This window comes from Rattus norvegicus, chromosome 8 (assembly GCF_021556685.1).
Source record: "Rattus norvegicus strain SHRSP/BbbUtx chromosome 8, alternate assembly SHRSP_T2T, whole genome shotgun sequence".
Taxonomy (NCBI): domain Eukaryota; kingdom Metazoa; phylum Chordata; class Mammalia; order Rodentia; family Muridae; genus Rattus; species Rattus norvegicus.
Window position 1 is genome coordinate 52,832,393 of NC_141541.1, and position 25,055 is coordinate 52,857,447.

At 46.8% G+C, this 25,055-nt stretch overlaps 1 protein-coding gene across 10 annotated transcripts in view; it reads right to left on the reverse strand.

Moving 5' to 3' along the window:
• The window catches only part of Kmt2a (lysine methyltransferase 2A), a 75,823-nt gene that overhangs the window by 14,785 nt on the left and 35,983 nt on the right, over nt 1-25,055 (reverse strand). For 4 of the 10 annotated variants that reach the window (NM_001108139.2, XM_087561881.1, XM_087561876.1 and 1 more), the window contains 23 exon segments: nt 15-95; nt 790-5,029; nt 5,195-5,377; nt 5,773-5,933; nt 6,828-6,906; nt 7,020-7,137; nt 7,829-7,987; nt 9,289-9,426; nt 11,195-11,301; nt 11,602-11,795; nt 12,589-12,662; nt 12,947-13,057; nt 13,776-13,949; nt 15,199-15,383; nt 16,259-16,381; nt 18,023-18,143; nt 18,369-18,464; nt 18,756-18,902; nt 21,466-21,579; nt 22,034-22,165; nt 22,802-22,875; nt 23,026-23,463; nt 23,907-23,971. In NM_001108139.2, coding sequence (NP_001101609.2) covers nt 15-95; nt 790-5,029; nt 5,195-5,377; nt 5,773-5,933; nt 6,828-6,906; nt 7,020-7,137; nt 7,829-7,987; nt 9,289-9,426; nt 11,195-11,301; nt 11,602-11,795; nt 12,589-12,662; nt 12,947-13,057; nt 13,776-13,949; nt 15,199-15,383; nt 16,259-16,381; nt 18,023-18,143; nt 18,369-18,464; nt 18,756-18,902; nt 21,466-21,579; nt 22,034-22,165; nt 22,802-22,875; nt 23,026-23,463; nt 23,907-23,971 — 7,314 coding nt within the window. 10 annotated transcript variants of the gene reach the window in all.

The window sequence follows — 25,055 nt, forward strand, 5'->3', positions numbered from 1 at the left end:
CATCTGCAGCTCACCCTGCAGGCTGCCCACACTCCTTCTGTGATGGCTGTTCCACTCCAGCTGCTTCCTGCTGCTCCCTGTCCGCCCTAGGAGTCCTACAAGAAAGAATTGATCTTTTCAAGCAACCGTCAGCAAATATGCATTGGGCACATAAAATTCATAAGCCTGCAACAGTAACCATGGTCACAAAAGCTAGTAAGAGGGCAGAAGGGGAGGGGAATTCCTCTATTCTTTTTATGTTATACTTCCAATGAGGTTGTTAAAAAACAGAAGGCTCGGGCTGGAGAGATGGCTCAGCGGTTAAGAGCACGGGACTGCTCTTCCAGAGGTCATGAGTTCAATTCCCAGCAACCACATGGTGGCTCACAACCATCTGTAAAGAGATCCGATAACCTCTTCTGGTGTATCTGAAGACAGGTACAGTGTACTCATATATAATAAATAAATAAATCTTTAAAAAAAAAAAAAACAGAAGGCTCCATGAGACTCCACAGTAGGAGCCCTTGTTCGTTTGACAAGACTATCATTCCCTCACATCCCTGCAAACTTCAGCAGAACAGAAAGAGACCCTATGTGAGCACTGTGTCTGAAATAAATCAAAGGACAATCAACGCTGCAGTCCCCAGTCAAACCATGCACGGAGAAGCTGGTCTTTGCTCTCTGATCACTACCAAAAGCCTAAGTGATGAAAACTCTCGCTCGAGTACCATGTCAGTCAGTACCTTGCAGCCGACTCACACCCAGGGCACACAAGTCCACAGCTGCAGAATTAAGTTGCACATCACTCACCGCTTAACTGAGGGCTGGGGCGCTGGGTTGGCTTCTCGGTGTGGAATGTGTGCTTCAGAACTGGTCCGCAAATGGGAAACTTTGTGCTTCTTGCCACTCCCCTTGTCTAGGGGCAGCTGAATCCGTTTGACTTTTGGTTTTGGTTTAGTGGGACCTGGCACTGAGGAACTTCCTGACTGCTGTCCAGAGGATGGGGAACTCCCTGGAGAGGTGGAGCTGGCTTGCTTAGCTGAGGGTAAAGTCTTGTTCTGCTCTAGCCTCACACCGTTAGGAGCTTCTGCTGTCTGGGTGAAGTTGGATGGCTGGGTCCCCGGAGCAGAATCAGGATCCCGATCCCGCTGCAAAGACAGGGTACCAGTTTTGCCAGCTAGGAGCTGGTTTACTCGATGTAGCTTATACTGTTCTTCAGCCTCCCTGGGAGGGGATGCAGCTGTCATGCCTGCAGTCTGAGAAGAGGGGAGCACGCAGATACTAGATGCTGCTGTCATTGCAGCAGCAGAGGGAGTCTGTGAGGTCCCCAGCTGGGGGAACATTCCTGAACTTTGTGGTAAAGCCACAGGCTGGTCCTGAATGCCCAGGCTCTGGTGGCTGGCTTTGATTAGAAGATGACTTATTGAGCCAATATCTGGGGTCCCAAGCAACCTCTGGTTGGCTAAGGTGACATGTCCTGGAACTGATGTGCTACTTGTAGGGGTTGTTGTAGTTTGCATGGACACCACATTCAGGACGGACGAACCGGATGCCAAGGCAGACACAGGCCCAGACGTGAGGTGGCTAGTATCTTGGCTTATCGTTGATGAGCCCGCCCCTGTGGCAGTGGTTCCACCCACACTCTGTGGGGGTAACAGGGGTGCCTGTTCAAAATACATGATGCCAGATTTAGATCTTTTAATGATGTTGGGGACAGTTCGGTGAGATGAAGGGTTAAGTGACCCCAAGTCTAACAGACTGGGGTGGTTTGAAAGCTGGGAGGGTGTGAAGTTAATCAGTGTCATGTTAGAAACCACATCAGAAGGGGCAATATTTGAAGGGGCACTAGAGGGAGCAAGTTTTTTATTCTTTCGAGTGTGCAGACGAGATATGGGTCTTTTCTTGAGTCCAGAGGATGGAGTGGTCACTGTAGTAGTAAGGTCTGTCCTCTGGTTGGCTTCTGAACCCAAAAGCTGGGGATCTGGAGGAGGCTGAACCCCAATAAGTAGGCCTGAAGGAGGACTGCTGATATTGGGTGGGAAGCTACTCTGAGCAGCTGCAGGGAAGGAATGTAGGTGCTGGTGATGAGGCATGGAGAGCAGTCCTTTGCTAGCAGGAGGGAACAGAGACTGAGAAGGTGGCAAGCTTGGATTTAGTCCTGTGGTTAGGGTGAGCCCACTTCCCATGGGCCCCAATACCGAGGTATTTGTCTCCATCACATTGGGTGTAGAACTAACAGGAGAGGTCAACTGGATTTTTTGGGTCACTCCATTTGGAAGAGTCTGGAGAACATAAAGCGGCTGCATGTTCTGATTAACAACAATAAGTTTCTCAGTGGCTGGTTTCAGGTGGGGTGGAGTGGTTTGGACAGCTGCATTAGAGATCTGAGATGGGCCGGGGCTATCAGTAGAATTGGGCACATACTTCTGGTTCTGGATGGGAACAGTGGGGGAAACAGGTACCTGAAGGCCAGGAGTGCTACTGTTTCTAGTTAAATCCTGGTTGTTGCCATGACCTTGTTCCACTGATCCACAGGGAGGGCTGGAGATATGGTCAGCATCCATGTGTCCTTGGATGAAGTGGTCAGGAGTCATGTGGCCTTCAGGAGCAGGGTCTACTCCTGGACTCAGTAGGGCTGGGTCGCCCTCGGTAGAGGTGACTGACTTTTCTGTGATGGTCACTCGCTTCTCCCCTGAATCCGAGATTACGGCCAGTCTACTGGAATTCTGGCTGGGGACGGTGGGACTGCGGGTGGTCAGGACAGAGAGGTCAGATGGCAGCTCAAGAGGCAGCTCAAACTGCTCCTCTGCTGAGATGGAGGAGGAGACACTACTGTCCACAGGCTCTGTTGCTGGCAGCTGCTGAGAGAACACTTCAAAAAGACCCATATCCTTTTCCCGATTACTGTCGAGACCCAGTCCTTCACCAAGAGTCAAGAGCTCAGAGGAAGAGGACTCCGGGCTCTCACCCAGAGCCTGCATAGACGGAGTATTCTTTAGTACAAAGTCCATGATGTCTGAAGGCAGGATGTTTCCACAGTCGTCACTGTTGTTATTGTCAGAGTCTGACTTCAGGAGCTCGGTGTTGTAGGTGTCCAGTAAGTTTTTGTCTGAGGGGGTACTTGTGTGGACCCTGCGGCTCGACTCCAGGGAGCTGAGCTGAGCTTCCAGGGAATCCTGGCCCTGCGCTTTCACTCTGCTCACAGAGTGGCAGTTATCCAGCTTTGGCTCGTTTTTGTGGCCAACAGCACTCTTAATGACATGCTCTTTCTCGCCAGCATCTTCGGGCCGATCGATCTTTAAATTTTCGGTTCCATTTTCTTTCCCATTTCTCTTTGGAATCTGGCTGCTTTTCCTGCTTGTGGCAGTGACACTGGTGTCACTCTCTGTCCCGTCATCCACACCATCCAGCTGTGAAATTTTTGGAAGATCGCATTGTTCCTCCTCCCGAAATAAATTATGGGATGCCAGACGCTCGTCCCCACCAGAAGAAATCACTGTCCTGGTGAAGTTGTAATAGTATAAGTCGTCTTCATCCGAAGTGCTCAAGTCATCGGCCCCGTCTACCTGGCCTTCTGCTGATCTCTTTCCTCGCTTCTTCCCGGTGGAACTGCTGTAGAACGGAATGTCTTCTTCACCGTAAGACCGGACTCCATAAAGCGGGGTGAGCCCAAAGAACATGTTAGACCGGGCACGCGCGCTGCGGCGGGGGTACCGCCTTTTGAAAGAGCCATCCTCCTGAGGCTTGGGGCCATCTGGAATCATCAGGTTTCTGTCCTGTTCTGGAAGATTCTGATAGTTGTTGCTTTGAGGATCTTGGGATGAGGTATTGTTGGGGCTTGGCTGAACCCCTGGGCCAGCTCCCGGACTTCTGGAAGCTGAGGCTGGCTCTGCTGGACACGCTGACTCCATGTGTGCAGGGGAACCAGGGCCGCTTTCTTTCTGGGTGTTTTTGGACTGATTCTCACTTTCCATTTTCAGAGGTGTCACTTTGACTGAGCACTTCCGGGGTGCCTGTAACTCCTTGGAAGATCCTTCCACTTGTGTGGATTGACCTTTAGGGACTCCTGAAAGAGGAAGGATTTTATCCCCAGTCTTATCAGATGAAACATTATTACATGGCCGTTGCCCAAGAAACCCAGGAGTCAACACCTCATCAGCAAACTCTGGCTTTAGGTTTCCTTCCTCACCAGTTGTCACCTGACCAGGTTCCAAAAAGGATTTACTGGAATGCTTTTCTTTGCAAGTCTCTTTAGAAGACTTTTTCCCTTTCTGTCTCCTGTCTCTGGAACTAGACCCTACATGTTCGTGCAGAATGGATGGCCTGTGGCCCACACCAGGGAGCTTCAAGGTTTTGATTTCGCCATCTTCATTTGGAGAGGGTTTTACTGACTGGGTAGAATCCATGTGCTGGTCTCTGTCACTTCTTTGTCCCCTTAAGTGGAGTTGTGGGTAGGAGACTGTTTCTTTAGAAAATGGCACTGTAGAGGGTTCGGCAAAAGTGCCAATTTTGCTAACGTTTAATTCCCCAGGAGCCGCATTAAGAACCTGTGGTGCCAGTTTAGGAATTCCAGAGTAAGCTGTGTTATGTGCAGATCCATCTGTGCTCTTGGAACCTGGAGTTCTGTTTTTCTCTCCCTTTAACGAGGAGCCTTTGGGTGCCAAGTCTGAAGCACTAGACCGCTTCACACCTGAGGATGACGACCCATCCAGATGACTAGTTTTGGAGCCTCCAGTGACCACTGTCCTCTGTGAGCCTGAAGAGACGGGAGTGCTGTGCCCTAGATTAGCACTTGAATTCAGCGGCCCTGCGCGATCCGTTGCTTTGGCACTGGACTCGGGATCTGTAGCAGTCCCAAGGCTGGGGACTGAGGAAACACTACTCCTGGAGTAAACACTCCCACTTCTCACTGGAGACATTATCCGGAGCTTGGACCGCAGGGGTGACAAGGAAGAAGTACTGTGACGCCTAGAGCCAATGCTCCGAAGACCAGAGGACAGTAAAGGGTCACCGACTGTGACAATTTCGTGAGTGGTTGGGGTAGGACTTCCTGAACAAGGGAGAAAAAAGAAGACCGATCAAGGACAGAACAAATGTGCCAAGTCACTAGTTCAACCATTTGGATATACCTGTTATAGGCAACTTTTTGGTTAGTCAAAGTCACAAAGTTAAGGTTGCCCAAGAGAGTGGTCAGTGAGTCAAAGAAGTCCTTTACCTGCAGAAGGCAATGGGCGGCAGCCAGGGGACCTCTGTGTAGGGGAGTAGCTGGGTGTTCGAATCCTAGGGACCTTTGAGATGACATGGCAATAGCAGGAGCTTGAGGCCTGTGAACGAGGCCGGTCTGGTGACGGAGGACTGAGAATTGCAGCTGTGCTCTGACTGTCCTTACATGAAGCTTCTATGACAAATGAAAACGTGTAACTAAAAGAGCTCAGTCAAAATAGCTAGCAAATGAATCAATAGAAAGCCAGCTCGCTATCGGGGCTGGCAGGCTGCGATGGGCTAACAGCCTTAAATCTGAGTTCAGTCCCTGCAACCCATGGTGAATGGAGAGAACCGAGTCCCACAAGTCGTCTTCAGCCACATCTCATGCACATCACACACACATACACACGCACACATGCATGCACACACACACACACGCACACACATGCACACACACACAAAGAGTGCTATTAGATAAACGTCTAACTGGAAGCAAATGAGGTATCCCGAATTAAATGACTTTGCCATTTTTCAATCCCAGTGCATATCACAAACTTAAATTCAAGTCCAACTTGGATTGGGACTAACCTATAAATGATGATGGGCTATGGGCAATGGTCCTATTGTCATCATGCTCAACCGTGCTATTGATATCTGGCTCTACGACAGGTGGACGGCACTCCATGATCTTGCATGTGTACACGCAGCGCTTGCGGGCATCTGTGGTGCTCCAGTATACCCGAGAACACCTAGCAAATGGGAAGAAAAAAACCCACAACAGACGATATACGCACAACCTATCATTTCCCAAATTTCTCCCCACCATGGGTTCTCTGGTCTCCTCAACTCAGAGAATATAGCTTTATTTCTTAGGTTCTTCGTAGAGATTGTTCAAATGTGGTGGTTTTTTAACTTTGTGAAGTCCCTGATGTTTCTTATGCTCTCAGAAAGTTGTATGACTTTAAACAATACCAGAAATAGTAAAATATTCTAAACCACTGAAAAAGACAACTAGTAACTATAACATCACGGCCTTCCATGAAGGATCAACGCCTTACAGTGCACTGAACTTGAGACTCTAAAAACAGCTCAAACACAAGGCACTCCATTGTCAGTAAAGTCCTACAAAACAAGGGAAATACAACTGCTTCATGTTTGTATGGAGAACTATCAGGCAAACACATGTGATAAGAGAGCTGGAATTCAGAACTGCAGTATGCATTCCAAAATGAGGTTCTGACGAGGGAGATGTACAAGGCTCTCCGTGTGGTTCTAGCTGGCCTGAAACTTAGAGAGACTCATCTGCCTCTGCTTCCCTCCCAAGTGCTTGTGGATTTGATCTTACATTGTCGGCTTGTCAAGTACTTCAACAATTTAATTCACACAACAGGTTATAAATCACTATGTAGCCAGACTACATTTACAGTCTTTTAGCCAAGCAGAGTAATGCAAACCTATAATCCCAGCACTCATGAGGCTGAGGCCCGGGACCGTGACTGTTGGACAGCCTGAGACTAACTATGAGAACTGGCTGGTGGTGGTTTACTATGGTTAACGGCAGCTACCCAGTACCCTCCACATTTAACAACCCACGCAGTTGGAGCAGTGCTGCAGGGCTGCCGTGCCCTCTTTACTGGACTTACTGGTATCCAATAGGAAAGAGTTTATCCTCACAGTCAGAGAGGTCATTCAGAATCCCCAAACAGTCGATCGTCATTGAGCCTAAGCAAGGAAAGGAGAAGGGGTGAGAAGAAAGGACGAGGAGAAAACTTTCTAACCGAGGGCCAGAAAAGCACAAATGGTAACCTAGCCTTGCCATCCCTGACAGCCCGTACCTATCATCACGTGGACGCTTTCTGGTTCCAAGCCATTGAGGAACTTCCTGCGCAAGCTGATTCCTTCGAAGTCTACAAACACTCTTCTGAAGACTTCAAATCCATTCTCAGGGACCACCTTAAATGAGAGCCAAGGTTGCCATCAGTGACTGTCCCTTTACACATTACTTTCAGATTCCAACCTCTGGAGGCAAATCTTAAAATCACCCTTCTGTTTTATCACCACCCTTTGCTTCTCAAAACAGGAGATGATGTATTCAGACATCTTTTTTTTTTCTTTTTCCTTTTTTTCGGAGCTGGGGACCGAACCCAGGGCCTTGTGCTTGCGCTCTACCACTGAGCTAAATCCCCAACCCTGTATTCAGGCATCTTAAAGAGACAAAACTGCTATTTTTCAGTATTTCCTCCTACATTCCTAGAGATTTCCAAGGGTGAGGAAGAATCTTCAATGCTTATTGCTAAGTGGAAAGGCTACGAACTGCAAGATTCCAACCAAAAGAAACTCTGGAAGTAGAAGCTGCTTAGATGAAAGGTAAAAGTACTTGTAGATATTAGCCAAAAAAAAAAAATAAAATAAAATTTAAAAAAATCAGTGGGTTTTAGGGGGAAAAGCAGGAAAAAAGAGCCAGAAAACAGAATTCTTAGGACAATGAAAATACTAATTTGAACTAGTGATGTATACACAGTATCAGACATTTATCTAAACCCACCCTTTGGCTAATTTTACTGCGAACTTAAGTCTGCTCTGAGATAATAAAGCCTGTTATAAACAACTTCAACAGAAGCAACCAAACAGCTGAGCTTCTCACCTCGCCTTTGATCAAATCCCGATGCCGCTGACAGTACACTTTTTTATCGTCCAGAAAGACACAGTTCTTGGCACGGGAACACATGAAATGGTAGTTGCTGGTGCAGGATGTGAGGCAGCAACCCACGGTGGCTCCTGGCTTCTGGCAGAATTCACATCTCTGCAAGGGCAGAAGAAACGCCCTGCTTAGGCTGGCAGGCACTTTGACACGTGTCACCTCTATAGGCTTGCCCTTTCTGAGCATCCGGTGCTCACTCTCTTTACTGCTAGCCTGCTGAGTTACAGGGAAAGGGTACAAACACAACTTGGAAACTAGATAATTTAAACATTGCAACTGGATTTAAACTTCGGACTGAAACAAACTTTTCCCATAACGCACGGCCGATTTACTAGACATGAAACTATGAAGAACAATGTCAAAAAAACCACATCCTTGCAAGAAAGCTGTTACGTCCCAAAACAACTCAGTCTGACTAAAATTTTACTAGAAACTAGTTGTCTCAGGGTTACTATTGCTGTGATGAAACACTGTGACCAGAAGCAACTCGGGGAGGAAAGGGTTATTTCATCCACACTTCCACGGAACAGTTCATGGTCAAAAGCAAAAGGGCAGGAACTCGGATAGGACAGATTCTGATGCCCAGGCCATGGAGGGCGCTGCTTACTCACCCTGCTTGCTTGTCCTCCCCCCCTTTTTTTAGACAAGATTCTCCATGTAGCCTTGGATGCCCTGAAATTCATTCTGTAGACCAGGCTGGCCTTGAACTCAGAGATCCACTTGCCGCTGCCTCCTGAGTGCTGAGATTAAGTAAAGTGTGTGCCACCACCTCACCCAGCCCTCATCTTTCTTTCTTTTTTAAATATTTTATTTATTCATTTTATATATGACGAGTATACTGTCACTGTCTTCAGACACACCAGAAGAGGGCATCGGATCTCGTTACAGATGGTTGTGAGCCACCATGTGGTTGCTGGGAATTGAACTCAGGACCTCTGGAAGAGCAGTCAGTGCTCTTAACCGCTGAGCCATCTCTTCAGCCCCTCATCTTGCTTTCTTACAGACCCAGGACCACAAGCTTGGGCTACTCTATTGGCTACATCCCTTCTGGTGACTCCTTAGGGTCAGTCAAACTCCAACTTTGAGACATCACCCCTTCGATAACGCTGTGATACTGTGACTGCTCTCGGCTGCTACAACCTCCCCTCCCCTTCCGTGTCATGTATGCTCATAGGGTTCATTCTCTGACCTTCGGAATGTTGATTTAACTTGGCCTCTGGGCTAATTCTGTCGCAACGTATTAAGCTGATCCTTTGTTTCTTTTTTCAGAGGATCAGGCCTACAGCACACACCACTACTTACCAGCCCCAACAGTGCTGCCAAAAGCCTCAAAAACCAGGGCACAGAAAGAGACTAAAACCACTAGGGGGTTTCCTTCATAACTGCGCACAGTAAGTTCTTACCAGCTGCTTGCCCCTAATCACAGCCATATGCACGTTCTTTAGTGAGCCGTCATCATCTTCAAACACCTCTGCTGACCACAAAGCACAGTTCACATGTGTCCACTCATTTTGGCCAATATACAGCAAACGGCCAGCATCCTAAAGAACAGAACCAAAGGACTTCATGTTAGTTTGACCTCAGACAAGATACCTCGAAAAAAAACGGTAATTCTTTAGAGATTAGATCATAATCCAGTTTTCATTTTTTCTTCTACATTCTTTCTCGAAATTTCTCCATAAATGGAAATATTTTATAATTCTATTGAAAACAAAACAAAAAAAGTATATGGTAAGTTTACATAAATATACATACTTCTTTAAAACCATATTTAAGATTTAATTCTCCCAGACTGTACTAAATAAAACCTTTCCCCAGAGTGCAGGTGGACTGAAACAGGTCTTTATGCACGCAGATACTCTAATACCTACCCATGTTCCCCCCAAAACGATGCATTTTAAGCTCCCACTGTAAAGCCATTAAATAAAAACTTCACATATATTTTTATCATTTAATCTTTATAACCATGCTAGGTTAAACCTATCTCCTTGTGGGAATGGAGACATGGGCCAGAAGTTAAGAGTATTTTCTAGCTGGGCTTGGTGATGCACACCTTTAATTCCAGCGCTAAGAAGACAGAGGCAGAGGCAGGCAGAGCTCTGAGTTTGACGCCAGCCTGGTCTACAGAATGAGCTCCAGGACAGCCAAGTCTACACAGAGAAACCCTGTCTCAAATCCCCTGCTTTCCCCCAGGGAAAAAATCAACTTATGAACCAGGTATAGTGGCTCATACCTGTAGGGAGGCAGAGGCAGGTGGAGCTCTGTGGGTTCCAGGCCAGCCTGGTCTACAGACTGAATTCTAGAACAGCCAGAGCTACACAGAGAAACACTGACTCAAAAAAATAAAAGCAAATAAACAAATGATGCTTCAAGGAAAGGGATCATCTTCACTTTAAGCATGGAACTGAGGGCTGCTGAGGTTAAGCTCTTGCTAAGGTTAGCAGGCAGGAAGATACACAACGCCCTCGGGCAGTCTGTCAGAACTGGGGCTGGTAATTATTCTGCTACTTACACTAAACAGAGGCTGTGGTGTATACAACTTATGTCTGATGAAGACTTCAAGTATGTTTGACAATTACTTATCAGTAATTTCATTTATGGCAGATCACTTTTCAAATCAACTAATCACTTATTTAAGACTCTATGGAGATGGGGATGGGGATTTAGCTCAGTGGTAGAGCGTTTGCCTAGCAAGCGCAAGGCCCTGGGTTCGGTCCCCAGCTCCAAAAAAAAAGAAAAAAAAAAAAAGACTCTATAGAGCCATTACTGGAGTGACAGCTCAGTGGTTAAGAGCACTTGATGCCTTGCAAAGAACATGGGTTGGGTTCCCAGGGCTCACGAGCATCCATAACTCCTGTTCTGGAGGATCCCATGTCCTCTTCTGACCTCCACATGTAGTAAACACGCAGGTAAAACATTCATACACATTAAAAACCCTACAATTTAAAGAAATCTCTAAAGCCAATCACAGGGCCAGTTGTCTATATTCCTAGCTACTAAGTGGGGCTGAGGCAGGAGGATCAAAAGTTCTTGGCCAGCCTGGGTGACATGGTAAGACCCTGTCTCAAAATGAAAACAAAACCAAAAATAACCCTAGGTGCCACAAACTCATTAAAATCATCAGGTACCGGGGTTGGGGATTTAGCTCAGTGGTAGAGCGCTTGCCTAGGAAGCGCAAGGCCCTGGGTTCGGTCCCCAGCTCCGAAAAAAAGAACCAAAAAAAAAAAAAAATCATCAGGTACCGACACCAAGGACAGATGGTCACGCGACGTCCTTATTAACCGGGACCGCATACCCCAAAGTACTTACGTTAGCACTATCATCACCATACATCAGACACAGCGCACACTGTCGGTTGTCATCTATGCCTGGGGGTGGATGCAGTTCTGGACTGTCTTCTCGACTCCTGTCAGTACCTTCGGATCCCAAAGATATGCGGTTAAAACTGGCAGCACTACGGTTCTCTAGGGAGAACTCAGCTCGAGCAGAGTCTAACACAGACACCTACAAAGGTGTTACAGCCATGGTGTCTGGAACTGTCTGATCAAGTATGTTAAGTTTAGACTCGGGGTTGGGGATTTAGCTCAGTGGTAGAGCGCTTGCCTAGCAAGCGCAAGGCCCTGGGTTCGGTCCCCAGCTCCGAAAAAAAAAAAAGTTTAGACTCAGTGGGCCGGTCATTTGCATCTAGGTACGTAACGACTGTTTGGATGACTTACTCAAGATTGGGGGTGTAGGAGGATGGAGCGGCGTGGGCGAGTCCGGCTCTCCGGGTCCTTTGGGTTTGGGAGCTGGAATGATTTTCTTCATTAGAGGAGGCTGCTCGGTGTGGCTGCTCTCCTCTCGCTCCTGCCACTGAGCATAGTTATGGTCAAGTGAAGGTGGTAGCACTGCGTTGGGTAACATCCCACTGCTGGAAACAATCAGCCGACAGGTACTTACTGAGTGCCTGCGACAGCTGTCCCCGCCAGCCGCAGGCATCGGGCGCACCCACGACAAGGCCTCCAACGCACCCAGGACACACCAGCAGTGCCTCGAGCGCACCCACGACACGCCACGCACAGAACGTAAAACTGCCTCACTGTACGTAACACCTTAAACACTTCAATTCTGTCTGGGACAGGCTCTCACAATGCAGCCCAGGCTGGCCCTGAATTCCTCATCCTCCTGCTTTAGTCTTCCACCTGCAGGGAGTACGGGTGGACACTAGCACGCTTTAAGGTAACAGCCTTAACATGTGACTCTTCGGGCTGGGGATGGCTCTCAGTGGCAGAATACGTGAGGTCCTGGGTTCTCTCCCCAGGACCTCGGTAGGGGAAAGACTGCATGCATAACTTTCGATTAAACAGAAACAATGATTAACTCTACAAAAAAAAAATCAAAATAGGTTATGGGGATAAAGTTTAAGGGGTACATATTGAGAATAAAAGCAGGAGGAGGCAGAGGTTGCGGTAAGCGCCCCATTACGCTGCGGCCACAATGGTGTTGCTCTAGCACACGCTGCCCACGGGCCACATGTCAAATTAGGATTTCAACGAGATAACAAAATACAAAAAAGCCCCAGGCTACAACAAACACGAATGTTATGTGTCATTTCCAAACACAGCACAGAACAGGCATGTCAGCCGGTTGATTTTAATACTAAAATCCACAAATTCAATCTACAAATGTGAGGCGTCCGCTTCTCACTGGCAGCTCTCACTTACTTGTTTGATACTTTATTTGGCTCCCAAAATCTGGACTTTTTGACACTGAACCACGGAAAAACGCGCTCCATTTGCTAGAAGAAAACAAAGAGAATGAGAATGAGAAAGTTCCTGTAGATCCCAAATAAATCCAACTACACACCAGTGTCTCAGGCAATGTGAGGAGGATCTCAGGCCAAGGCAAATCCATTTATGCTGGTAACCGTACCAACTTCCCAACCTCCTCCCAAAGGATTAGAGGGAAAAAAAAACCCAAGAAGCTTTCGACGTAGCATAAAGCAGGAAACAGAAGAGAAGGTATTCATGGGGCAATTACACACGGTGTGCATCAAAACCATGAATTATTAATCTCATTCACCCGAATAAAGAAAGACTTGACCATGCTGTTGGCTTTTTTTATCTCTGGCTGCCCTCCATCAGAATTAATGGCTGCCTGAATGATCTTCACAATATCGTCGCTGAACTCCAACTGTATACAAAAATAAAACATCAATAATTCACAACATAGTAAGCAGTGCGTTCTCAAAACCACCTCTCCTCCTCCTCCACCATTGCCCCGCACAGACACCCAACAGGAAACCCACAGCCTATTTTAATACAGTGTAATTACTCCCTGAGCCCTTTAGGATTCGGTTCACAATTTACTTGAGACAATCACAAGATGCCAGGCTAAGAAGGCAAGAATGCAAACAAACCGTCTCTGTCACGGTAAGCGCCCAAAACAAGCTCGCAGTTGTTATATTTGTACTCGAATGAAGAAGCGACAGTAAATAAGGATGACAGAGCAAACGAATCCTCCCTATGCAACCTTAAAATCATAAACTTCATGGTCTCTATCTACAAATGGATAAAGGAGAACGCAATAGTCAGATCTAAGCTTAAAGGGGAGACATACTAACTTCACATTAGCATTTTCCTTAAGTAGTTTGGTGCTTCCTCGTAACATTAAAATAATTTAAGTAACCCAGATGAAAGCCAACTGAAATAATTTTTTAGGTACCACCACATCAACACCCTTCTGAGACATACGTCTGAAATAACTCCAATTCTGGGGACCCTGAAGCGATGTGACACCTCTAAATACAGTATGAATCACTCTGGTATTTACTTATACCCAGCTATACTTCCAAAAAACCAAGGAAGCAGAAACAAAACACTTGAAAATTGGTCATGTGCTCCCGACGTACCACAGATACGTAGTTGCCCTGGTCCATTTTCTTCTTGACTCCCTCGAGGTCTAACGGCTGCTGTTCATCCTGTTTGCTGACCTCAGTAAGGACAGGAGGATCTGGCCCTTCTGGGGAGCTCCGGGAAGGTATGCTCTCCTCGGTCTCAGGGTTTAAGTCTGGAGGCTTGGCAGCCTGTTGCCAGGAAAGAGGGTTTTGTCACCACACCCCAAGAAAGAAGCACCTGTGCACATCCTATTAAAACTAGTAAGGTGGCACCAGGAACAACACAGAACATGAAAATGTCAGTTCCAAAATTGGAGCTAAAAAAAAAAAAAGGAGGGGTTGGGGATTTAGCTCAGTGGTAGAGCACTTGCCTGGCAAGCGCAAGGCCCTGGGTTCGGTCCCCAGCTCCGGGGGAAAAAAAAAAGGTGCTAAAGACGGACCTGTTTTCTTACAGCTTGTCTAGGTAAGCATAAGAGAGTTCTGCTCAATCATCTGTAACAGTGGAATAAAATCAGGCCAAAAACTCTGTCCGATCCTTTGAACAGACAGCCAAATAGTTTCCTACACCAGAAATGGGAAGAGACACGGCTTAACGGGTAACAGTGTGGTGTGCCATCAACACACACACACACACACACACACACACACACACACACACACACACACACACTCACACACGAGTGATAAGAAAGTCAGAGCTTTACAACGAAAGATAAAGCAGCACCAGGCCCTATGCTAAGGTGACACACTCGCTCTCCCAGCAGGCTTAGTTAGTTATAAAGACCACTCTGTAAATTTCTACAGACAACAGGAATTTTTATGCTGCTTGCCAAAGTTGCCATTGGGCTCAAGCCTCCTCAGCCCTTGCTGGAGAGGTAGGGTAAGGTTTTGTTTTTTTGGTTTTTTTGTTTTTTTTCTAAAAGGCAACCAAGATCAGGTTGCTCCCCTGAAGAAGCCCGTCACTGAATCCCCATCAATGTCTGCACACGAGACTCAAACTTCCTTTTCGTCTTTCTTTTGAGATGGGAAGATTACTATGTAAACCTCAAAGTCACAGCCACTACCTCTGCCTCTGCCTCCCAAGTGCTGGAATGATAGGCGGATTCCACCACACCCAGACCAAACACCACCCATTTTGGCTCGGTGTCTGGGAAGGGTGGACAGGGTATAGACCCCCTAAAACTGAAGTTACAGACAGCTGTGAGCTGGGAATCAAACCTGGGTCTTCTACAAAAGCAGGACGTGTTCTTAAACATGGAGCAATCCCTCTAACCCCAAGGGATTAAAAAACTTCCTAATGTTATGACGGAGAGAAGAAACAATAAAAAGTAAACGAAGAATGAAGCCAAGAGAAGCGGGCAGCAAAACCAGCCTTATTTCATCACCAGGTAAAACCACCCAAGATCACACCCTCAAACCAGACGGAACCTCTGCCCACCTGGCGGTACCGCAGCAAGTGACTGGTAGTCCGGGAATTCAACAGGGCTGTGAGAACCTGCTTGAGGGACGCCTGCAGCTCTTTCTCCAGGGCCAGTCTCCACTCTGCAGGGTGGCGCTCAGTGCAGTTCACACACGTGTAAGCCACGCTTTCCGGCAGGTTAGACAGAATCTCATACATCTCGTCTAGGAAAACAAACCCAGAATGTTGAGGGCCTTTACCGGGCAGAGGAGAGAAAGAGCGACTATCCCGCTGCCCCACAGAGCTACATGCGAGGGTCTGAGCTAAGCTGGTAGTGTGACAGCAGTGGTTCTTAACTTCCTAATGCTGCCACCCTTTAAGACAGTTCCTTATGCTGTGGTGACTCCCCACCCACAACGTTACTTTCCTCCCTACTTCATAATTGAATTTTTGTTACTGTTTTGACCCCCCAAAGGGGTTGTAACCCCACAGGTTGAGAACCGTATCTTATAGGATATGCACACCCTGACCCCGAAAGGGGACATTATTAACATAAACTCATGACTAGATAGCAAGCAACAGGTTTGGAGCACCATCAGGGTTTGGCACCCAGAAAGATATCTGCTGAGGAGAAATGAGCACACATGATCCACTGATGCTGTCACAGTTCATCCTCATTATCAACTTGATAGGATTCGGGCTCACACAGAAGATATAGCTGGCTGTATCTGTGAAGGGGTTTCCAGAGAGACTTAATGGGGGGGGGACCCACCCACAATGTGGGTGGCATACAGTCCTATGGGCTAAGGTCCCGAACTGAATGAAAAAGGAAAAGAAGAAAACCAGCTGACACCACAGGCCAAGATCACAAAGCTCTCCTACCATGATGGACTGTACTCCTCTGAACTGTGAGCAAAATAAAGCCTTCCCTCCCTTCCCTGGCTTCTCATCACAGCAGTAAGAAAGAAACTGGTGTAGCTGCTCACTCTGGAGGCCCAAAACTAAACTAGGAAGAACCCAATGACAGCCCTGTGTTAGGTCCCTCAGTGGCTGTGGCTGCAGCGCTAGAAAGAAACTAAAAACAACAAAAGAGTCCGACCTTCTGTACCTGAGAGACCCTCGCACTTGGAGTGGACCCACCGGTCGCACTTCCCACACTGCATCATCTTGCTCTCGTAGTCATCGTCGTCGTAGCACTTGTCACAGAGAGGGCAGAAGTTCCCTGAAAGTCAAAGGTGCAACCTGCTGTGGCCCACACCAACGCTCTCATAGCCTCTGGCTTACGTGTGCCAACCTAATCTAAAGCAAAACTAGGAGAGGGCCGTAGGGTGGTCAGCCACTAGGGTATGAGAGAACTGTGAGCTGCAGACACATCTGTAAGGGCCGCAAGGTAGATTTTAATGATAACAAAAAAACGGAGGCAACTGTAACTCCAATCTATGAGGCAGAGGCAGGAGGACTAAGGACTAAGAGTTTAAGGATGGCCTCAGCACCACAGGGGTGTGGTGGGAATCAGAAGGAACAACATATCTTTTAAACACAGTGTTTCGGCTTTTAAAGAGCTGACAATACAGGAGTAAGAAACGGTAAATTTTTTCCTTGTCAGGTCTCAAAGAAACCCAGGACAAGTTCCTGTGGCTCCTCTATGCCCTCCTTGCCCGCCCGCCTGTACCCCAAACTTCTCTGCCACCGGGGCCTGCTTTCACTGCCCTCCCCCAGCCTCTCACGCCTGTGTTTCAGCCACTGAGCTCTCGGCCTTCCACCCTTGGCCTCTGCCCTCTTCTGTCTCTCCCCTCTTTCCTCTCTCCCCTCTTCCTCTCTCGCTCCCTAACACCCCAACCCCATGGCCCAGTATGTGCTCCTCCTCTGGCTGTTCCCTCTCATATCTACATAAGCCTGCTCCCCAACCTTACCTCAGAGCAGTCCTCACTGTCATTCACTGCTATTCGTATTAGAACTCAGACCAGTACTTTCTAAGACTCATGTCTAGGTACAGCCTTACAGACAGGCCCGACTGACCTGTGACCCCCACATTATTCACCATTTAATAAACATCCTCAGGAGGTAAGGCTTATCTCCTGTGGGGCGCAGCCCACACCTGCAGTCCACGCACTGAGGAGGGAGAGGCAGTGTGGACCACACAGCAGGACCGACAGGAGCGTGTCAGCGTCATTGTAAGCTGCTGAGCGCACGGCTGCGGTTTTAGCAGTTATCTTTCTGCAGTGCTAAGGACTGAGCCCCGGGCCTTGCAATCTCTGGGCAGGAACTGAATGAGCTACCTCTCCGGCTTTTTTTCCCCTACACTTTTTATTGAGACGGTCCTGCTAAGTTCCCAGGGCTGGCCTCTGCACCTAGCATGCTAGGGTTATGGGCCTGTGTTAGGGTCAGACTGGTGTGATTGCTGAAATAAAATGCTTACACACCACCTGAACTCATTCTGAAGTCAAATGTGTATTTACCACATTTGGGGCCTACCGTTTCAGAACAGTAGTTTCGAAGTAACGATACTCCCCATAATTCTTCCTATATCAATTAGAGAAATGGTTCAAGTTGCTGTCTATGTGAATAAAAAACAAGAGGCACCGGGAGGTGGCTGTGCCTCTAATCCCTGCACTTGGGAGGCTGACGCATGTGAGCTCAGTGACTTCAAGTTCAATTTGGTCTACATAGCGAGTTCTCGGACAACCAGGGTTTACGGACCCAGTCTCAAACAAAACTAGTAACAAAAAAACAAACAAAAAATAAAAGCAGGAACAGAACATGTGCCTAGCCTGTCTAAGACACAGTGAGGAGGGTCCCACATCCTTCCACTAAGTCCCCACAAACACTAAACCGGACCAGTCACTCACTCAGCACTAGGTACCTTTAGCAAAGAGTTTGGCACAATCATGGCACAGTGAAAAATCGTGAGACCACTGTGCGTCCCACCCTTTGCCTGGAGTCGTGGATCCACAGCTCTTGCAGCGGACACACTTGGTGCAGATCTGGAAAGGAATAAAAGGCGCTCAGTAGGAATCTCTTGGGCTAGTTAGTATCTTCTGTGATTTACGAAGACTGGAAAGGCAATTATTCCTAGGTCTGACTTCTTCACCGAGATTACTGGGAAGCGGCTGTTCCGTGGCGGGCTAAGGAGGAGTAACCTGCTACAAGTCACCAGCCTCACCCAGCCACCACGGTGCTTGTGGAAGTAGCACGGTGTGTGTACCCACCCACACTTTCTTTTTCTTCGTGGGCTTGGTGGGGTAGTTTGGTCCCAGGCACTCGGGGTGATAGCTGTTTCGGCACTTGTTACATTCCAGCAGCTGCTGCAGGGGGACAACAGTGAGAAAACAGATGACACCAGCGTCTCCACCGAGACACTCCAGCAAACACACAGAGCCACTCAGTAATAAGTGAATTTATCACACAGACTTTACTTATTTTGGGGTTTTATTTCCTAAAGTCATTTTCTTCTATTTCCCAAAAATTAAAAGAAAAAACAAGAAATAATCTTCTGTCAGAAAACTGTCAGTAGACAGTATGCATTGACACAAAATACGGGTACAGAAGGCGGGGATGGACACAGGGAGGCTCCATGCTGCCAAGACTAGGTCTACCTTTGTAGCCTGATGCTGCCTTCCACAGACATGGCAGAACTTGCAGCGGCGACAACACCAGTTTTCCAGCTGGTCCTCCAGAGGGCGCTCATTCTCCTCTAAGCAAAACTTGTGGAAGGGTTCACAACACACTTGGCAATACACAAACTGCAGCAAGAAGAGAACAAAGCATGTAGCCAGGGTGCACGGAGAAATAACAACCACAGTGTATTTACATCCTGTGGGTCCCAGGCATCCACTGCGATAAGCCAGTGCACCAAAATGTGAATCTTGCAGTCTTCCAGGATGCACATGAAGAAAACAGTACAATGACCTCCCTCGTTCAGCGATACAAATTCTGTCTCGTAGCTGACACTATTAGAAGTGTAACTGGCCAGGGTGGCGCACACCCTTGATCCCGGCAGTAGAGAGAGGCAAGTGGTACTCTGTGAATTTGAGGCCAGCCTGGTGTACAAAGTAAGTTCCTGGTTCAAAAAACCATTGTCTAAGATTCCTTTTGATATATATGAAGTAAATTTTATTTTTATGCTTCCCTCAAATATCTCTTTAAGTATAGGTCTATGCAAATATCCTAAAGCTTGAAAAGAATGAAAGAAAGAAAAAATACCTAAAATATTTCTGGTCTCAAGTATTGAAATAAGAAGATGCGCTTGACCTGTACTTAATTCGACATATGGAATTAAGCAGTCACGTAGCAACACAAGAGATTCAGGCAGCCAAAATGATAAAATGATAAAATGATTAAAAAAAAATGTAAGATTTAACAGGGCGTGGTGTACACACCTCTAATTCCAGCACTTAGGAGGCTAAGGAATGAGGTGAGAGTTTGAAGTTTGAGACTGGCCTGGGCTACACAGAAGGCCCTGCCTCGAAAGGTGGAACAGAATGTGCTAAATGCAGGAAGAGAGACCTCGAGAGGTACAGACAAACTGTACACAGGGGAGCTGGGTGGGAGGAGGCAGGAGGGCTTTACCGCGTGTGTGTTGATTCTCACGGACACTGTGAGGATGACCCACACTTCCCAGCCGTCATTAAAAAGTACATTTTATATCGGCAGAGGATTGTTAAAAATACGACAACCTCTTCCCAAGGACCTAAGTGTAATGCCTAGCACCCAGGTGGTTCCAATTCTTGAAAATCCTGGGCCTCCGAGGGCGCTGCACTCACGTGGACATGCTCCCATACAGAGACACGTGTGATTAAAAATATTAAAAGGAGGAATGGAGAGATGGCTCAGAGGTTAAGAGCACTGACTGTTCTTCCAGAGGTCCTGAGTTCAAATCCCAGCAACTGCATGATGGTTCACAACCATCTGTAAAGAGATCTGATGCCCTCTCCTGGTGTGTCTGAAGACAGCGATGGTGGACTCACATAAATAAATCTTAAAAAAATAATAAAGGTAATATTAAAAAAAAACCTAACAACCCTCAACTTTCTTCTGAGCAAACAAAAGCCCTGTTTTTATTACAGGGACAAGCGGTTAGACTTCAGGAAGGTCTGCAAGTAGGTGTGAGCAATGCACCAGTGTTAGCTTCCTAATCTTGATAAGGATACAGTGGTCACACACGCGTGTCCTCAACTTCAGGAAATGTACCCTGTCACAGAGGCAGAGCGACATCTGCTTGCTACTTGCTCACAGTCTTTAGAGAACAGAATATATAACCTATGTGTGTATACATTTCATTTCTTATTTTACACTTGATCTTAGCTGAAAGACTGAGAATCATTTTGTATTTTTTGGAAAATTCATATAAGCAGAAACAGAAAAAGGAACTCTGTTCACATTTGGAGAGTCTAGAAGAAGGCACGAGGTTTTTGTGTTTTCCTACAAGCCTGCCCTAAAATACATTACCATAAAAAAAATTTAATGGAAAATCCCTCAAGCAGTGGTTGTAATCTGTAGAGGTACAGTGCAGGCTGTGCGCTGCTGCTCACTCTAATTCTTTTTTTAATCTCTGGCCCCTAATTCTTCCTTTTCTCTTAGTCGGGGTCTTACCACGTGGCTAGGCTGAAGTTCACAGAGACCCCACTGCCTCTCTACCTCCTGAATGCGGAGAGAAGAGCGGCATTTTTATGCTGGCTCCTCCACTCCATTTTATTTTTATTTTATTTTATGGTTTTTCAAGACAGGGTTTCTCTGTGCAGCCCTGGGTGTCCTGGAAGTCATTTTCTAGACCAGGCTGGCCCCAAACTCACAGATATCCACCTGTCTCTATCTGAGTGGTGGACTAAGGGTAATGCCAGCACACGTGGGACCTGGACCAGTGCTTGGTCACTGGGGGGCTAATGACCGCCCCCACCATATGGACTATACTCTTATTTGTCCTTTTGAATTATCGATCTCTATTTTGCCCATTTTCTCCTGTGTATTTTTCTTATATTTTTGGTTGTGAGCCTAGCCTTTAACGGCTGAGCCATCTCTCCAGCCCCCTGTGTATCTTTCTACCTCTTAATAATTGCCGAGAGCTTTTTACACTCATAGGCATTCAATATAAAAACCAACGGCAACCTTTTTTTGTTCTAAGAGAAAAGTAAGAACTCCATAACAAAGACTAAATTAAAGACATGAAAGCATTTACTACTAGATTTCTAAAAATTTAAAAAAATGCTCAGTAGCTGTCCCAGGCAAGGAGACAAGACCTGCTAACTACTAAGAAAGGAATACAGCACGCGGCCCACCGTACAGAGGAGACAGAGAGAGGCGCCTTACCTCTACATGCCCACTACTGGCACAGAGAAAGCACACTACTCTGGGTGTTATGGGAACAGAGGTCAGGATCCCTAAGCCTCCCATCTCCCACACATTTTCTGCTTCACAGTCTTCCTGTGGGGAGAGAGACATGAAGATCACTTATGAAAGCTTCGCAGTGTCGAAACAAGGACAAAAAGCAAAAACACAGAGGGCCACCCGCACTGGAAACGCCAAGAGCGTTTCCCTGCTCTAAAGCACCCTAAACTTAGACGGTAACTATTGGAAGCCACTATGGGAGCAATGCCACTAAAACAGCTGCAAAGATACACCAGGTCTGCATGTACTAAGCTTTGCTGGCTTGGTAACACGAGTTTGAAATAATCCTCTTCCCGGAGGCTGCTTAGAAGCCCCTGCTTTTCAACCAGCCTACAAACTGGCCTCAGGCTGACTAGGCTTCTGTGTACCTGAACCAGCCTGTCAGCTGTAGTTCTTATTCATTCCTCTAGTGGGCGCTGTTTCCCCATCAACGCTTTTTTTTTTAAAGGTCATGCTGCTCAATCAAGGCATGATCTCTAAACACTTTTACCTTAAAGTCCACTCTGATCCTGTGGACTCCATCTGCTGGGATTTTCTGCTTGGAACTGATGCCATTCAAGAGTGGGTTGAGGATGTTCAAAGTGCCTGCATTCTCTTGCTTACTTACTGGAGGTGGCTTCTCCTGAGACGGAAGAGGAATGCAGAAAACAATGAGTTGCCCTCACTTGCAACAGGCGAGAATACAAATGCCCACCCTCGGATATGACACATTTTCCAGAAGTATCCTATAGAAGGAGAAGGGGAGCTAGCTGTGATAGCTCACACTGGATGCTGAAGTAGGAGGACTGTTGGAAGTTCAAGGCCAGCTTGAAGTAGATTGCGATCCTGTCTCAAGACAGAGGAAGGATAATCTGTCTGCATCCATAACAGAAACAGTGTGCACAGGTATGGGTTGCTTTTATAGACAAGTGTTATTAGCAGATAGATAGATAGATAGATAGATAGATAGATAGATAGATAGATAGATAGAAAGAAAGAAAACATGCCAAATGGCTATTAGAACAAGCTGCTGCTAGACTATAGCATGCACAGCCACAATGAAGTGGGGGAAATCAACAAAGCAAAGAGACCAGAAAAACAAAACACCAATCAACCAAAGGGGGCGAAAGCTACACCTTAACTGTGGGAGATCCCACTGCCATGTCCAGAGAAGCAGGGGACAGTCTCATTCAGCCAAGAAAATGTCCAGGTCAAGGCTTCCCCACAGAATTGATCAGATGCAGCCTTAAAGAAGTGCAGAAGTCTGCTGTCCGCTTACCTTGTCCTTTGGTTTTTGTTTTACAGGGATACTTGGGCGGGGGGCCACTTTTTTCTGCTTGCTTTGCTCTGGCCCTAAAGGGTTCAAAACAGATTTTGGTCAGATGCCAGCAACGACTACTTTCAGACAGATTGGCCTGTGGAGAGGCCCATGCAAACAATCTTCTAGACTTCAAGGTGACACAACCAATCTGGTTTTCTGTTTTGCCTCTGTTCGGCACTCACCTGATTCTGGGGGTGGAGGCTGCTTCTTCTTGGGCTCACTTGGAATGGCCTTGGGAGCTTCTTTTTTCTGCAGTGCTGTGCTTGGAGGCTGAGGGGGGACGACTGCTGCTGGCTGGGAGACTTGCTTGCTGGACTTCCGGGATGCTGGAGTGCTGGCCTGTTTGGGTTCAGGTGCAGGTGCAGGTGCAGGTGCAGGTGCAGGTGCAGGTGCAGGTGCAGGCGCAGGCGCAGGCGCAGGCGCAGGGGCACCCCCTTCTTCAGTCTTTTCTTCCACAGGCTTTCGGGGTGGAGGCTCACTGCTGCTCTTCTTTGGGGCAGGCTCCTCCCGCACTGGCGGGGCAGCCTTCTGAGCAGACTCCAAGGAGCTCTTCACAACAGTGCTCTCTTTGCTTTCTTTCTTCTCAGTGGCCTTAGACTTTTTCTCTTTCTTTTTCACAGCTAGGAGAGCAAAACAAGAGCATCTATCCGTAAATGAGAAAAGTTTCCGTGGGAATAAAGTACAAGGCCTCTGTAAGAGTCTCGTTCTCAGTCTCCTGCAGCCAAAGCAGGTACTCAGAGTCTCCACAAAGTTGAGGCCATGTTGATCAGGTAATACAGGGAAAGATTACGGCTCTAGCAAATGAGCAGAGCTCTGATTTTTACATGAACTTTAAACAAGTGTCTTAATTATGAAAGATTCCAAACGTACCCCAAAATAAAGAGCCAAGTGAACCCCAAGTGCCTATCATCCAGATCCAACCACCAACTCCCCAGGAGAGAGCAGAACTTCAAAAGAAAAACAAAACAAAAACAAAAGCCTAGTACTCTCTTTGCACTGAACGAACACAGCCATATGACATTAAAGCATGGGGCATGATGGGAAGACTCTCTCACACCACTACCTTTAGTCTGCTTCTGAAGGTAGGCTTTGGAAGGCATCCACTGCAGATTCTGACATTTTCTCATCCTAGGGTAACAGAGGAGAAAGCGTAAGACAAACTGAATTTAAAAGAGAAGAAATAAACACTTCCTTGCTTGTTTGCAGAAAAGAGTGAGCTGCCCAGGGTCATTTGACAGAACAAGAACTTCTTAGGATTCAGTTTAATTTGAACCTTTAAAATCCTTGGATCGACAATTTTACCTACCTTTAGGATCTAAAAGGACCAGATGTCATATCATCTTTGAAATGGTACTCAAATTTCTTGTAATTTAATATGGACTTGTACCCCACAGAGATTACCGCTCCCCTCTCCTCTTCCTGCCTGTCTTCTGTCCTTCCTGCTTTGAGACAGTGTCCCTTACAGCCCAGGTTACACTACAGTAGAGGGATGGTACTGAACTCTGGACTCCCCTGACTCTGTCTCTCAAGTGCTGGCTTCAGAGTGGACACCAGACATGATGATCAGTATTTCTTACAGTCAAATAATTACTGCTCTCTTATGAGACTTAATATTCATGTTCACACAGCAGTAACAAAAACTCACCGAGCCCTTTGCTACTAGACAATTACAGGTGTGTTTCATGACTGATATGTTTCACCCCATAGTTTAAATTTAACAAAATTTAAACTTAATTTGATTCAAACTGCACTAAATCCATGCTCATCACTCCACAAATGAATATATTCCAGGCCCCAAACATTCTATTTTTGGAACTGGGGAGTGAACATCGGGTCTCACATGTTTAAGGCACAAAGTCCGCTGTGAGCTACGTGCATTGCTCGTGTCCAATCCACTGTCACCTCAAAATGCAGTTCAGGCACCTTTTTACATTATGCAAATTAAACTACTTCTTGACATTGAAGTACCCAAACAAAATTCTTACTTAAGTCCAGAAACCAAAACATAGAACTTTGTTTCTTTGAGATAGTCTCAGTACATAATCCAGGTTAATCTTGAACTCATAGGGGTCTTCCCTCCCCCTCCCCGGTGCTGGGCTTACAGGCATGAGCTTCCACACCCGTTTTAGGACAGCTTCCTGTCTCCTAGAGACTCCATCCCTGAGTGAGCGACTGAGCGACTCTGTATCATATTAATCGCGTTAATGTCATT